This window comes from Heterodontus francisci, chromosome 20, assembly GCF_036365525.1.
Source record: "Heterodontus francisci isolate sHetFra1 chromosome 20, sHetFra1.hap1, whole genome shotgun sequence".
Classification (NCBI taxonomy): Eukaryota; Metazoa; Chordata; class Chondrichthyes; order Heterodontiformes; family Heterodontidae; genus Heterodontus; species Heterodontus francisci.
Window position 1 is genome coordinate 41,780,022 of NC_090390.1, and position 12,696 is coordinate 41,792,717.

A 12,696-nucleotide genomic window follows, 5' to 3' on the forward strand; every position below is an offset into this window, starting at 1 on the left:
TGACCACCTACCTATAATAGGGGCAATTTATAATGGCCAATTTACCTATCAACCTGCAAGTCTTTTGGCTGTGGGAGGAAACCGGAGCACCCGGAGGAAACCCACGCAGACACAGGGAGAACTTGCAAACTCCACACAGGCAGTACCCAGAATTGAACCCGGGTCGCTGGAGCTGTGAGGCTGCGGTGCTAACCACTGCACCACTGTGCCGCCCTTGTGCCTTGAAAAGATAGGCTTGTGAGAAGAAGTCCAAGGAAATTACTTCCCTTTATTCATTCCCTCACTATCTGATGCAAGCCCATTCTAGCAGTCATGCCCTGACATTTAAACCCTACTCCCCCCACCCCGCAAGTGTAGATTCTGTGCTGTTGCTTCCCTCAGTGGTTCCTTTAAGTGGTGTTTGACATTGAGGAGTATGGATTCATCAGCTGGGGATTATTGGCAGCTTGAGAACTTTTTTTCTTATTCATTCATGGGATGTGGTCATCGCTGGCTACATTTATTGCCCATCCCTAACTCCAAAAGGTTTCATTGATCTTGTTTGACCTGAGTCAGGGCTGAATTTTCCCGGCCCCATGATGGCAGACTTGGTGGGGGGAGGGTGGGGGCATGAAAATAGGGGGGAGCCATGTCGAGATGGCTTCCTGCCATAGGGAACCTTCCTGGGGTGGGCTAGGATTAGGTTCGGCTGCCCGCTGGAATTAACATCATTAAGGCCCCCATTAGGGGCAATTTTGCAGCCCCGATGGCATTTTGTCAACAGCGGAGCAGCCTCCCACCACGTGCAGAGGCCGCCATCTCAATGGAGCCAGCCTCCCTGTGGTAGGCGTGGGAGCCATCGGAGCCGGAGGCTCCATGCACCATTGACAGGGCCATGGCCCAAATGATTTATCTGGAGGGGCTTCCTCTCCATTCTAAGAGGCTAACTGCTTCAGCCCTCTTAATTTTACATTTGTATCCACGCCTCCATGTTAAGGTGGCCTCGCAGTTCCTGACCTAACACAGCAGTGTACAGCTCTCCCGGTGGGGTTACCGAGGCTCCAGAGCTGCTGGCCCTCTGATTGGGCTGGCAACATCTCACCTGCTGTCCTTAATAGAACAGGAAAGGTAGAGGAAGCCAGTTGGGTGGTGTTGCTGAGAAGATTGTGCCACTGGGCACGCTGCCAGCATATGGGCTCAGAACCCCCATCTGGTCGGGGTCCCAAAGCCAGCAGGAAAAATGCAGCTCATAAGGCCTGCAGTCAGTGTTGAGGATTTCCATGTTCACGCCCACCCACACCTCCAATTACAAATACATATCCTCGTGTTTAAGTCCTTTCTTGGATTCATCCCTCACCAGCCCTACATGTTTCTCCAACTCTGCTCCTTTCTGTCTCCTTCCTCTCCCTACACCACAATTGGTGGATGTGACTTCAGGCATCTATGTCTTACACTTTGGAATGTCCTCCCTGAAATCTCTCTGCCTCTCAATGTCCTGTAGGACCCTCCTTAAAACTCAGCTATCTCTCCCAATATCTCCTTCTTTGGCTTAACGTTCACTTTTGTCCATTTATGTCTTTGCAAAGCACCTTGGGACGTTTTTGTATGTTAAAGGTGCTATACAAATACAGTTGTTGATAATGTATTCATTTTGTGGGCTAGCCAGCTGGTGGGTCAGGAAATACCAGGGATGTTAATGGAGGAACTTGCAATAGAGGCTGATAGATATGAGACTATGCATATGACTTTGTCAAGTTGTTGACCAATCAGTGGGACAGCTCTCCTAACTTGGGCACCATTCCCCAGATATTATTGAAGAACTTTTTGCAGGATCGATTGGGCAGTGATTGCCTGACTTGTCGTGGTAAGCTGCCTGGGTTATTGCTGATAGTCTACAAACAACAAGGCATTGATAGAGCTGAGTTGCTTGATGCTAGAAGTCAACCACACGGTGTGAACGAGTGTCACATGTAGGCCAAACCAGTTATGGGTGGCAAGTTCCTTTCCCTGAAGGATATTAGTGAACCAGTTGGGTTTTTACAATAATCTGGCAACTTTCATAATCATTTTTGTTCCCTAGGCTCAGCCCATTAATTACAAGATTTATTGAATTAATTTCACAACTTGCCATGGTAGAACTTAAACTTACAATATCATGTTGCGTATGTTTACTGATGACACTCAGCTCTACATTACTGCCATCCCTACAGACCCCTCCACAGTCTCTGATTTGTCATACTACATGTCCAACATCCTGGATTGGATGACCAGAAATTTTCTCCAACTAAATTTTGGGAAGATCGGGGCCACTGTCTTTGGTCCCTGCCACAAACTCCGTTCTCTGATCATCGTTTCCATCATTCTCCCTGGCAAATCTCTGAAGTTCAGCCAGTGGTTTGCAACCTTAGTTTTGTGATTGACTTCGAGATGAGCTTCCGAGCACATATCTGCTCCATCACTAAGATTGCCTACTTCCACGTCCGTAACATCATCCAACTCCATCCCTTCCTCAGCTCATCTGCTGCTGAAACTCTCATCCATGTCTTTGTTACTTCTAGACTTGACGACTCCAATGCTCTCCTGGCTGGCCTCCCATCTTCCACCCTACATAAATTTGTGTTCATCAAACTATGTTGCCCTTATCTTAACTCACACCAAGTCTTGTTCACCCGTCACTCCGGTGCTTGCTGACCTACATTGGCTCACGGTCCAACAACAACTCATTTAAACTCCTCATCCTTATTTTTAAGTCCCTCTATGGCCTTGCCCCTCAATATCTCTGTAATCTCCTCCAAACCTACAAGCCTTTGAGATATCTGCATTCCTCCAATTCTGGCATCTTGTGCATCCTTGATTTTTATCACTCCACCATTGGTGGCCCTTCTTTCAGCTGCCTTGGCTTTAAGCTTTTGAATTCCCTTTATAAACCTTTCCACCTCTCTACCTCCTTCTCCTCCTTTAAGATGCTCCCTAAAACCTACCTCGGTAACCAAGCTTTTGGTCATCTGTCCTGATATCTCTTTCTGTAGCTCGGTATCAAAAATATTTATTGTTAGAGCTCTTGTTAAGCACCTTAGGATATTTTACTACATGAAAGGTGCTATATAAATGCAAGTTGTTGCTGTATTTTAAGTTCAGGAGCCTAATCATAAATGGTACCCAGTCCCAAGTCAGGTTTGGAATGTGTCAGTCATGAATCAATTTGGGATTCCCATGCACAGATATCATTCATGGACAAAACTATTTCAGCTCCTGACCATCCAATATAAAGTACTGCCCCCTCATGATTCATTCACAGAATAATTGCAATGAAGATCATTGCTGACAGTGTCACAGCAGCTCAAAATGACAGCAAACAATCCCCATCAGAGTGGAAAGATTTACTGTGGTCACTATGTGTAAGGACATTATCAAAACACTCACTAAGAATGTGCTACAAAGAAATTCTTCTCCCAGCCCACCCCATGTTCTGAAACGTATGCATTGCAGCTTACTCAGATAAATTTCACAAATTATGTAGAGAATTTAGAGGGAATAAAATACCTTGTGCAGGAATTATATGGTTCAAGAAATACAGGGTATAAACACCTGTTTGCATTTAAGAGGAAGCAAAATGAGCACATGACGGAGAAAGGTATAGGAGGATATGGTGATGGAGTTGGATAAAGAGGGGTGGGACGAGGTGGAGCATAGCCAACCTCAACCAATTGGGCCAAATGGCCTGTTTCTGTGCTGTAGACTCCAAGTAATTTTATGTTATTGTAAGCAGGTAATAAATCCCATAAATAGTGATAATTACCAAGAACAAAAATATGCTGTTGAATTGCCAAATCACTGTTTAGTGAGCTATGTTAAATCATTCATAGTTGTATGATATAAAGATCATATGACAGCAGTTGAAAGATAAAAGTTAGTTAAGGTAGTTGAAGGAAATCTGTTAATCACAGATTATTTTTGTTATACTGCACGCAAACAATAATGTGAGTGAGAAAAGTTGAGGATTTTTAAATTCATGCTCAAGATGTAGGTGTCATTGACAAGACCAGCAGTTATTACGAATCCTTGTACTGAGTAGCTTGCTAGGCCACTTCCGAGGGCAGTTAACTGTCAACCACATTGTGGGACTGGAGTCACACAGAGGCCAGACCAGGTAAGGTCCTCAGGTTTCCTTTCCTAAAGGACATTAGTGAACCAGTTGAGATTTTATGACAATCTGTCAGCTTCATGGTCACGTTTACTGATACAATCCTTTATATTCCCAGATTTTTAAAAAACTGCCATACTGGGTTTTGAACACTTGTCCTCTGGATTACTAGTCCAGCAACATAAAGACAGTGCTACCATACCTCTAAATATACCTGAGTGAGTCAAACAAATTTAGTCTACAATAGGATAAACTGTGATTGCTGTGATGGAATGCAGTTACTGTAGAATTATGCATATTACATTTCTGCTAGATGCATTGCCTTAGCTGAGAAACTAGATGGAACAAATGCAACAGGTTTTACATGATTTCACATTTTATAATGAAGATGACTGAACAAATTCTTAAAAGCAGTCATATTAAAATAGATGACAAACTGGGTTGAAGATTTTTTTTCCACTTTTTTTTACTAATAGACATGGTGATATCTGCATTTACTGAAAACAACAATTCATATACAGTGTACACTGTGACATACAACAGGCACTGCATGCTCTGCACAGACAACTGAAAACTGTCATCCCGAGCACAGTTATAGCATTAATCTTACACATGTGCTGTGGCACTTTAACTAGTGAAGTAGTCCAATGACTGTTTCTGCATTACAGTATCATTTGCATGGATTAAAAAAGAATAAGATGCTATTGGTCTTTACATTACCAAAATGATTAGTTTTTACATATAACAGCAAATGAATGAGTATTGATGGTTCTCAACTCAACAACTCAACAAAAATCATGCACGTTACAGCAGTATGTACTGTATGCCTAAATATAGACTTAATACACAATTTCTTCCTACAAAGTTAAAGAGCCAATACCCTTTTTCATTCAACATAGTAGGAAAGATTTCTTCTGTATGCTTTGTGTAATAAACCGGAACCCATCTATATTGAATAGGCTTACGATTTACACCTAGCACACTCGGGAAATCATCTCCTCATGTGCCAATTGAGAGAGAAGGTCCACAGTTATCTTACATTATGCAGGATTCTTTTAAAAATTTATTAATCCGATATATTTCAACGAATAACTAGCAATCTCATAAAAATAATTACAAATGATAGATTTGTCCTCTGAAGAAATTGCACATAATATTGTCTTTACTGATGACTAGGGGATCTTTAACAGACATTAAGATGGTACTTGTGTTAGCCATCCAAAGGGCTACTGTCTCTTTAATAGAACAGTAATGCTTACCTTAATTTTTGGCTGTTTACTTAGAAGAAACCACTTACATTGATAGAAAAATAATCCAAAGTTTCAACTTAATTATGATATATCTACAGACTAATTTTTCAACAATGTCCACATTGTGGTAACACAAATGCATCCTTTGTAGCTTGAAATACAAATACATAATATAATACTGCTCTTGTGATACTTTGTATGTGCTGTACAAATATAGATGCATACATACAAATATGCAAATGTAACTTGAAATCTGCACAATGAATTATGCAAACAAACACATAAGCATTATACAAAATTTATATACAACTTTTTGTCACTGCAATGATTTAAATTTGTAGTCATGAAACTCAAAAACTACACAGTAGTTTCATTTTTCCAAGGACCAGTCCTTATGTTTCCTGTACTGTCTGAAGTATAAATCATGGCTTCATGCAGGTTTCCCTTCAGTATTCCATTTTGGTTGGTTCCACTGAGAGGACATGATTGTCTCCGTGACTGCATTTCAAAAGTGACTCCTTGGTGCAAAGCCTCTGTACTGACCCCACTGTCTACAGCTTTATTACACCCATACAGCACTGTGCTGGCATCACTGCTTTCAGGCTGGCAGACATTAGGGCACTGATCACTTTTTGCACAGACAACTTGCCTTTGGATGGACTGGCTATCCTGGATACTGTGATGACTTTCTGTATGCGAGCTGTGGACACTTCCATCTATGCTGGAAGGAATATGATAGGCATATTCTCTCTGGGCTGCGGACCTGCTATGCCGAATGAAGTGTCGTGGTTTAGTTCGGCTTTTCTGACATCTGTGGATATGCATTGCTGATCTACATGTACCATCTGCATGCAGATGAATATCCCCACCATCATCAATAATTTGTTCATTGTGCAGCTTGGCACAACAAGGTGTAACTGGTGAAAGGCAATTTACATGATTCTGAACGGCCTGTAGATTAGTTAGCTTACAGAGTCCAGAGACTGAATGATTGCAGCTGGATGATGACTTACTAGGACATGGAGAATCCAGGAGGCAAGGGACATGAAGCTGAGCATCACCATTCATAGTTACCTGGGGTCGAACATTCATTTGAACAGCATATGTATTCCTATTTGATTTGCAGCAGGACCACCAACAATGCCAGACATCATCACGTTTTGCACAGTGGTGGACCAGAATAAAAAGTCCTAGGGTCACTGAGACTGCTCCATATAGGCAACTAAAGATCATATCTAGAAAGTGTCCTTGTGAGACTGCAAGGGCTCCAAAGGTCCACATAGCAATAAACAGAAAGAGAGTGAACACGGAAGCACGAAGCTGAGCCTTAAATGAATGCTCATTCTCTAGCATTGAGGAAGAAATCATTGAACATGTGTGTGACACAGAGCTGGAGTCCGTTACATGACTGGGGCCTACCTCTGTGCTGGCCAATCGCTGTTGCTCTTCTGTCATCTCCTTTAGCTCATATTTCTTCCCTGGGTGACGCTTCAGTTGCACTAATGTACACAGAAAATAGACACAACTAACAAGCACAATGAAAGCAGCAGGCCCATAAAACGCACCAAGACTAGGCTCCCAGGCCATCCAGCAACTGTGGATAAAAAGAAACACACATCAAAACTGGAAAATGACCAAATAATAGACTGAAAAAGAGCAAGTGGGACATTGAACCCAGAAAATAATCCATCAACTAATTTGACTTAAAAGTACAACCTAGAAGAAACAGTCATGACTGACAATAATCAGGCTACAATGTGAAAGATTCTCCTCACTCATATCTTGGAGGTGAAATTCATCACGGGAGGTAGTTGGTGATGGTGAATTGGTTTTACACTCCATTCAAAAATTGGGCGAGTACAAGATGGGCTGCCGATTCACCACAAGCCGCTTTACAATACTGCCCAAGAAGAATAACAAACCCGTTATTGTTAAACCAAGACTGACCTAAGAATATCTGCAAATTGGACAATTAAAGAGGAAACTTCCAGGAAAGCTTATGAGGTACTCATATCTCTGAAGATAGGTTTGGTACCCAACAATATTAGGCAATACAGTTAAAGAATCACAGAATCGTTACAGTGCCGAAGGTGGCCATTTGGCCCATTGTCTCCGCACTGGCTCTCAAAGAGCAATTCCCTCAGTTCCATTCCCCCGCCTTCTCCCTGTAACCCTGCACATTCTTCCTTTCATATAACAGTCTAATTCCCTTTTGAATGCTTCAATTGAACCTCCCGCCATCATGTTCTCAGGCAGCGCATTCCAGATCTGAACCACTCGCTGCATGAAAATGTTTTTCCTCATGTCACTTTTTCTTCTCTTACCAAATACTTTAAATCTGTGCCCTCTCATTCTTGATCCTCTCATGAGTGGGAACAGTTTCTCCCTATCTACTCTGTCCAGACCACTCATGATTTTGAAAACCTCTATCAAATCCCTTCTCAGCCTTCTCTTCTCCAAGGAAAACAGTCTTAACTTCTCCAATCTATCTTCATAATTGAAATTCCTCATCCTTGGGACCATTCTCGTGAATCTTTACTGTGTTCTCACCAATGCCCTCATGTCTTTCCTAAAGTGCGGTGCCCAGAACTGGATGCAATCCTCTAGCTGAGGCTGAACTAGTGCCTTCTACAAGTTCAACATAACTTCCTAGGTCTTGTACTCCTTGCCCCTATTAATAAAGCCCAGGATACTGTATGTTTTATTAACCACTCTCTCAACCTGGTCCTGCCACCTTCAATGACTTATGCACTTGTACACCTAGGTCCTCTGCTCCTGCAGCCCCTTTAGAATTATACCCTTTATTCTGTATTGTCTCTCCATGTTCTTCCTACCAAAATGAATCACGTCACATTTCTCTACATTGAACTTCATCTGCCATCTGTCTGCCCATTCCACCAATTTCTCTATGTCCTTTTGAAGTTCTACACCATCCTCCTCACAGTTCACAATGCTTCTAAGTTTTTGTTGGAGAAAATCCAGATTATGCCCAATTGTTGAACAAATTCTCCGGACTCAGACGTTGAGAATCAAACACTTTATTGCATGATATCATGGGGTTCACACCTTACCTAAAGGCGGTCCAGTGCTACTCCAAAGAGCTACAGATCGCCGTGGACTTATATAGTATAAAAGAGGCAGAGCTAACAGTTTCACAATTAGATAAACACCCTCAAGACAATCACAAGACCGCCTACGTGACGGTGCACCATGCAGAGTCCGTTATGTCTAAAGCGTTAGTTTCGACAATAACAAACTATAGTTCCTTATTTCAATGCCCACTCCAGACATCAATCTGGCCATAACGTCTGATTGTGGTTAGCTGCTCTGTCTACAATTTATGACCGTTGGTTGTGGTTAGATTAGCTACAAGCTGTGTCCTGTTTTTCTGCTTCTACAAAGTTAAGTAATAATTAGCAAAGCTCAACAAAATTCTCCAACAGTTTTGTATCATTTGAAAACTTTGAAATTGTTCCCTGTACAGACTCAGTGGGCCGAAGGGCCTGTTTCAGTGCTGTATCTCTCTTTATGACTCTATTACTATTTATCAGGAAAAGCAAAGTTAGAGTTGGCCTAACTTCAAGAAGTTCCTGGTTTCATTGTGGTTAGCACATAGCATCCACCAGGACCTGGAGCTAGTTTCAAAGTGTAGGATAAAGTATTTAATGGCAAATAAACCACTCTTATAATGTGCATTTTCCTTTTTAAAATGTGGTTGCACTGAGGAAATGATAATTGAAAAACTAAGGAATTATACACAAGCCAATTTGCTGGCAGTCGGTAAATGAACTCTCCAAACAGAGAAAAGTAAGATTCATTGAACAAAGAAGAGTGAGATACAAACACTGAAAAGTGAGATCCAACATAGAAAAGTGAGATTCAACAAACACAGAAAAGTGAGATTTCAAACACAGAGAAGTGAGATCTCCGAACATAGGAAAGCTACTTACTATGGTGCATTGGCTTCACTTCCATAATTGTTGATATTTGTTGCAGCTGTGATTCCACAAATGATGAAAGGAATACCTCCTCCAATCAAATAAAATCTGTACAAGATTGACAGCAGTATTAAAATGACATAAAAGCAAAGTGAATAGGTAGAAAAATTGCAGATTAATAAAGTATACTGACAGATAACAAGAAATACAAGGCACATATTTGCATTAAACCTGGCACAATATAATAAAATAACAAATGATGACAGCTGGCACATAAAGTTGGTGGAACTATACTGGACCCCAGAGGGCTTTAGTTAGGCCTACATTGCAAATGTCCTGAATTTCCAAAGAAGTTAATTTTTTTTAGCCCTTGTTAAGGGGGTTGATTGGACTATTGCTAAGGATACAGGGATAGGAACTGGCAACCACTACTCCAGCAGTATATGTGCGTTGGAATTTTTAATAGGCATGGACAGATGGGTGCAAGAGATGGGTCCAAAGTGGCAATTGTGCCCATTTGATCCATGCTAATGAGGTGGCTTTTCACTAACTGTGGAAACTGCAGCGTTGTTAGAATAGAGGGCACCATGTCTATTGTTTAGATAATTTTAAACATATTCCAGATAAAGATTGATAAGTAATTTTAATCAATTTGAAGTATTTATATGATCTTCCAACTGTAATGATACTGAGATATACTTTAGTTTATTTAATGTAGTTTGAACCCAATTTCTGCTTGTGACTGACTACAGAAACGCCAGGCTGAAATTTATACTTTCACTGCCGAAAATGTCAGCGAACGTAAACAATGGCGAAGCCACCGCGATATTGAGCGTGGGGGCTCATTTAAATAGCTGGGGCGGACCGCCCACCTTGATGACGTGGTGGACGGGCAGTCCATCCCTGGCAATGACATCACCTGCCTTTGTGCAGGCGTGACACCATTTTTAAAGGGCTTTCAATCCTACCGTTACATTTAAATATTTAAAGAATGGATTTTTAAAAATTAAATAAATTTATCCTGCCCATCTCCCACCCCCAATAACCAATCAATTAATTACTTGCCCTCTCCAACCCTCCCAGAACACTTAACCTGTCCTGCTGACTTTCCTGCCCCACCCCCCCCCCCCCCCCAAAGTGCATAAACTTTATGTTGTAACCCTTCCCACCATCTCCTACACCAATGAGATGACTTTGACCCTGCTCCCCCCACTGAAAAACTTACCTGCCTCCCCGCCCCTCCCCACCAGTGTTCCACCTGGGTCCCCTGGACGGGGATCCGAAGGTGGGGGATTGCGGGCCACTGGCATGAATACCGCACCGGGATGGACGGCGGGAGTGTGAAGGTAATTGATTCATTTATTTAAATTAATTTAAATATTTATATTGGGCTCCCATCACTGAGTGGCAGGGGGGCCTCCACAAAGCCTCGCCACCGCCGACAATATCGGGCTGGGCCTTCCCGGTGCCGAGGTCCTCTCGCGATCCTCTCCCGGAGGCATTTTCTGGCCCTCCCCGTCATGACCCCCGATGTCAGGGGGTCTGTAAAATTCACCCCACTGCCTGCTACAGTGCTCTAGTGAACATCAATGCAAGTTCGAGGAACAGCACCTCATTTTCTGATGAGGCATGCTACAGTCTTCCAGACTGAACATTGAGTTTAATAATTTCAGAGCATGACTGGCCCTTTTTCTATTATTATTATATATATTTTTTTAACCATATGTCTACCTTAAACTTAGTTTTTCATGTTTGTGCTTTTGGACAGAGCTGTTCATTACTCTGTCACTGTAATTCTGCACTAATGCTTTGTCTTTTACCACATCAATAACACTCCCTTTGCCTTCGCCCCATGACCTCCTTGTCAGTTAAACTCTCCTGCCCTCTGCCTATCACACACCTTCCCTTTTGTTCTCTCACCCCTCCCCCCACTCCCACTTCATTTGCTTAAAACCTATCACATTTCTAACCTTTGCCAATTCTGATGAAAGGTCAGAGACCTGAAACATTAATTCTGCTTCTCTCCCCACAGATGCTGCCAGACCTGCTGGGTATTTCCAGCATTTTCTGTTTTTATTTCAGATTATTTCAGAATTTAAAGTAAAATGAATCCTGTATTCCTGCAGATAATTGGCAATTACAAAATTATATTAAACATCACATTATGATAGTGGAAATTCACCCAAAGCAGATCCCTGCAAAATGAGACTCTGATTATCACATGATACTATAATTATAGCCTGTATCGCCCTGCAAATTCTTCATTAATGTAGCTAGAACTGAACATATTTGAAAGAGGATTTATTGGCTAAATTGGCACAGCGCTTTCTTGAAGATGCAGGTCTCTAGACTTCTCAGAGCCCTATTAAGCTATTCAGCAATAGGATTCTGAATTGGTTGATAAAGTGTTAAAGAAAGGAAGGAAGGAGGACCATTTAGTCAAACAACAGTATGTTGGCACATATTCTCTCCCCTGCCCCATGTAAGTGACACTGTGTTGTAGCTGCAGTGAGTGATCTTCAGATTGTATACATATGAGCAGGGAAGATGGCAGCCAACCTTCTTAGTGCTCCATATGTTTTCTTTATATTACTTCATTGCCAGTTATTAACACAAAGTGCCCTCAGCTTTATTACTTTGGCCGTTAGAATTAAATTTTCAAAGGCTTTATGATGCCAAAAAGTAAACAGTAACATTTAGAAATTCAAACTCTTTGAATTGATTTTAATTCCCCATAATTTTTATTCAATAACACTACAAAATTCTCATTTCAAGATGTTAATTAATTGCGGCTATGAATAAATGGACAAGCAGGTCCCCAAGCAATTAAATACATTTCTTTCATAAAGCATGTGATTCAATCAATTTAAAATGTTATCTGAAATTGTATTGCTGTTGTGCACCATAGAATCAAACCTAAATGAATTACCAGACATTCTAGAGCACTGTTTGAAAGTCAATTACGATCAAGATGTCCTTCTCCCTTTCGCAAAAAGGCAACCACTATTTATCTCTCACCAGTAATCAGGATAACAGTTTCAGATAACTGTGTTTTTATGAAGATGACATTTTGGAATATTTGCAACATATAGGTTAAAAAAAAGTGAGGTACAGAATACAAAAATGACTATGAAATTAAGTATAACTTCAGTTATCGTAACTGAAAATGAAAAGACATGGAAAATGCTTACGTATCGAAAACAGTGGGGGGGGGAGTTTTAATGTGGGGGAGTGGATGGGATTGGGTGCAGATGGGGATTTAAATTCCTCAAAAATGGATGAGTGTCGGAAAGTTGGCTCCAACCTGTCGACTTCTGGCTTCTACTCAGGCGGGCAGCCAACCCGCTCCGAGGAGGCAGGTTGGCATTTTAAGTCGACTAACAAT

At 41.5% G+C, this 12,696-nt stretch overlaps 1 protein-coding gene across 6 annotated transcripts in view; it reads right to left on the reverse strand.

Moving 5' to 3' along the window:
- Positions 1 to 4,564: 4,564 nt before the first annotated feature.
- Positions 4,565 to 12,696, reverse strand: part of LOC137380600 (adhesion G protein-coupled receptor A3) — a 582,693-nt gene continuing 574,561 nt past the window's right edge. For all 6 annotated transcript variants that reach the window (XM_068052667.1, XM_068052666.1, XM_068052668.1 and 3 more), the window contains 2 exons: positions 9,324 to 9,419; positions 4,565 to 6,967 (listed from right to left, as the gene is read on the reverse strand). In XM_068052667.1, coding sequence (XP_067908768.1) covers positions 5,731 to 6,967; positions 9,324 to 9,419 — 1,333 coding nt within the window. In that variant the 3' untranslated portion in view covers positions 4,565 to 5,730. The remainder of the gene's footprint in view (positions 6,968 to 9,323; positions 9,420 to 12,696) is intronic.